General features: G+C 38.7%; 1 protein-coding gene across 1 annotated transcript; it reads right to left on the bottom strand.

Moving 5' to 3' along the window:
* Nucleotides 1–502: 502 nt before the first annotated feature.
* On the bottom strand, nucleotides 503–1956 carry LOC145426058 (uncharacterized). Its single transcript, XM_080299611.1, has one exon. The coding sequence runs from the start codon at nucleotides 1784–1786 to the stop codon at nucleotides 599–601; it is 1188 nt and encodes a 395-aa protein (XP_080155737.1). The 5' UTR covers nucleotides 1787–1956; the 3' UTR covers nucleotides 503–598.
* Between the last annotated feature and the right edge of the window lie 393 nt (nucleotides 1957–2349).

Raw genomic sequence — 2349 nt, 5'->3', positions numbered from 1 at the left:
AAATAACGAAACAAGGTTAAATGAGGTAAGAACAAAAAGTTAACAAGTAAATAAAGAAACAAGGTTAAATGAGGTAAGAACAAAAAGTTAACAAGTAAATAAAGAAACAAGGTTAAATGAGGTAAGAACAAAAAGTTAACAAGTAAATAAAGAAACAAGGTTAAATGAGGTAAGAACAAAAAGTTAACAAGTAAATAAAGAAACAAGGTTAAATGAGGTAAGAACAAAAAGTTAACAAGTAAATAAAGAAACAAGGTTAAATGAGGTAAGAACAAAAAGTTAACAAGCAAATAAAGAAACAAGGTTAAATGAGGTAAGAACAAAAAGTTAACAAGTAAATAAAGAAACAAGGTTAAATGAGGTAAGAACAAAAAGTTAACAAGTAAATAAAGAAACAAGGTTAAATGAGGTAAGAACAAAAAGTTAACAAGTAAATAAAGAAACAAGGTTAAATGAGGTAAGAACAAAAAGTTAACAAGCAAATAAAGAAACAAGGCAGAGGAGAGAAACCCCAACAATCCCCTCTGAGCAAGCACTAGGCGACAGTGGGGAGGAAAAACTGCCTTTAAACGGGCAGAAACCTCCGGCAGAACCAGGCTCAGGAGGGGGCAGTCAACTGCCGGGACTGGTTGGGGGGGTGAACAGAGGTGGAGCAAGACGAGGCTACATCAGTTGAAGAAGCAGTATTGTCCCTCTTCCGGAAAAAGCTGAAGAATCTTTTCTTCTTTTTCATGGACTTTTCCACGAGCCCCTTTTTCTCCAGGATGAGGGTTCTCAACTCATGGATGGTTTCGGTGTTTTGCTCCTCAAGTTTCTTGCATGTTTGTTCCACCTGTTCTAATGTTGCTCGTGTTTCTTCAAGCTGTTCTTTGAGCTCTTTGGATGTTGCCTCCTGTGTCAGCTTTGCCTTCTGCAGGTCTGCATTTCTCACTTGATCTTCTTTGTGCAGGCCTTCTAGCTGCTCATTTCTTTTCTGGGTGTCGCGGAGCGTACACTGCAGGTCTTCATGCATTTTGTCTTGCTTTTGCTTTTGCGCCTGCATTTCTGTGTTTTCCCGCTTCAAGTTGTTGAATTCCAACAATATCCCCTTAATGAGCTCTGAGTTGTTTTTGGCCATTTGATCGATCCTTTTCTGCATCTGTGAGCATCGTTTTTCCAGAGTTTCCTTTTCTCCCTGCAGCTCACTTGTTTTGACCTTCAGTTCATTACAGAATCCTTGCAACTTTTGATTTTTACTCTCAAAGTCCTTGATAGTGCACTTTTCTTCTGACAGTCTTTCTTGCTGTTGCTCCTTCTCTTGAAGAAGGTCTTTATTTTTTTCTTCAGCTTCATCAAGCTTTCTTTGGAGCAGGTGATTCTGTTGGTCCATGTATTGGAGATCCCACTCTAGCTTATCAATCGTGGCTTTCCTGCCTTGAAGCTGCTCGGACATTTCTTTCACTTCAGCGCTCTTTTGCTTGTTTTCTTTGATGAGGAATACAATCTGCTCTCTGGCTTGAGCAAACTTGATCCCCCAGCCCTCATTAATAATGTTGATGTCGGGCTGGCGCTGTAGTGTTTCTTCCAGGTGTTTGTTTTGTGCTTCCATTTGTAAGCACTTCTTCTCCAGGTGAACTTTTTCTTTTTCAAGTTGTTGAATTTTGTTCTGGAGATGGTTGTTTTCACTCCTACTCTCCTGTAATGCCCTTTGGGTGGATAAGAGGCCATTTGGAGAAGTTGGCCGGCCACGCAAGGAAGGAGAGGCGGCGTAATCGTTTTGTCTCGGTTGCCGTAATCTTGGATACATGCTGGCGTTTGTATCCGATGACTCTGAGAGGTTTCCGAATGTTTCTGTAGTGAACGTTTGAAAGCTGCGAACACGAAGGCTGCGAAGTAACGAACTAAAAATTGCTGTTTGTCACCCCTATTTAAGGAAAAACTTCCTTGTGACATCATCACTCCTAAGCCAATCAGGTTGTCACATGACATTCTGGAATGTGGAATGGGGATATATATATTTTTTTAAACAGTTTTCAAATTTAACTTAATATTTAAGTGTTTCTTACTTGACCTGCTTAGTCGATTAAAAAGTTAATTGCCACGAACACCCCTAATGTTATATAACAGACCACAGAAAAAAGACAGCTTTTTTCTGCGTGACAGAGCTATAATAAATGTTTTGTTTTTTTAATGATCCTACTTTTTATAAAAGGGAACATTATTTAAAGAATATGTATTTAATTAAAAACTCTGTATTCATCTAAAGGGTATAACAAGAAGGGTGAGCTTCCTGCTCCAAAATGAAATGACCAAAATAAATGTATTTCTCTGCAATTACAAACTCTGTGTAAACAGTCTTGGTGTCAAAAT

The sequence above is a fragment of the Astatotilapia calliptera genome, chromosome 3 (genome assembly GCF_964374335.1).
Source record: "Astatotilapia calliptera chromosome 3, fAstCal68.1, whole genome shotgun sequence".
Classification (NCBI taxonomy): Eukaryota; Metazoa; Chordata; class Actinopteri; order Cichliformes; family Cichlidae; genus Astatotilapia; species Astatotilapia calliptera.
This window is presented reverse-complemented; position numbering and strand designations above follow the sequence as displayed.

What these genes read in the sequence shown, in the direction of transcription:
- LOC145426058 (XM_080299611.1), bottom strand. Translation starts at nt 1,786, where the DNA reads ATGTATCCAAGATTACGGCAACCGAGACAAAACGATTACGCCGCCTCT.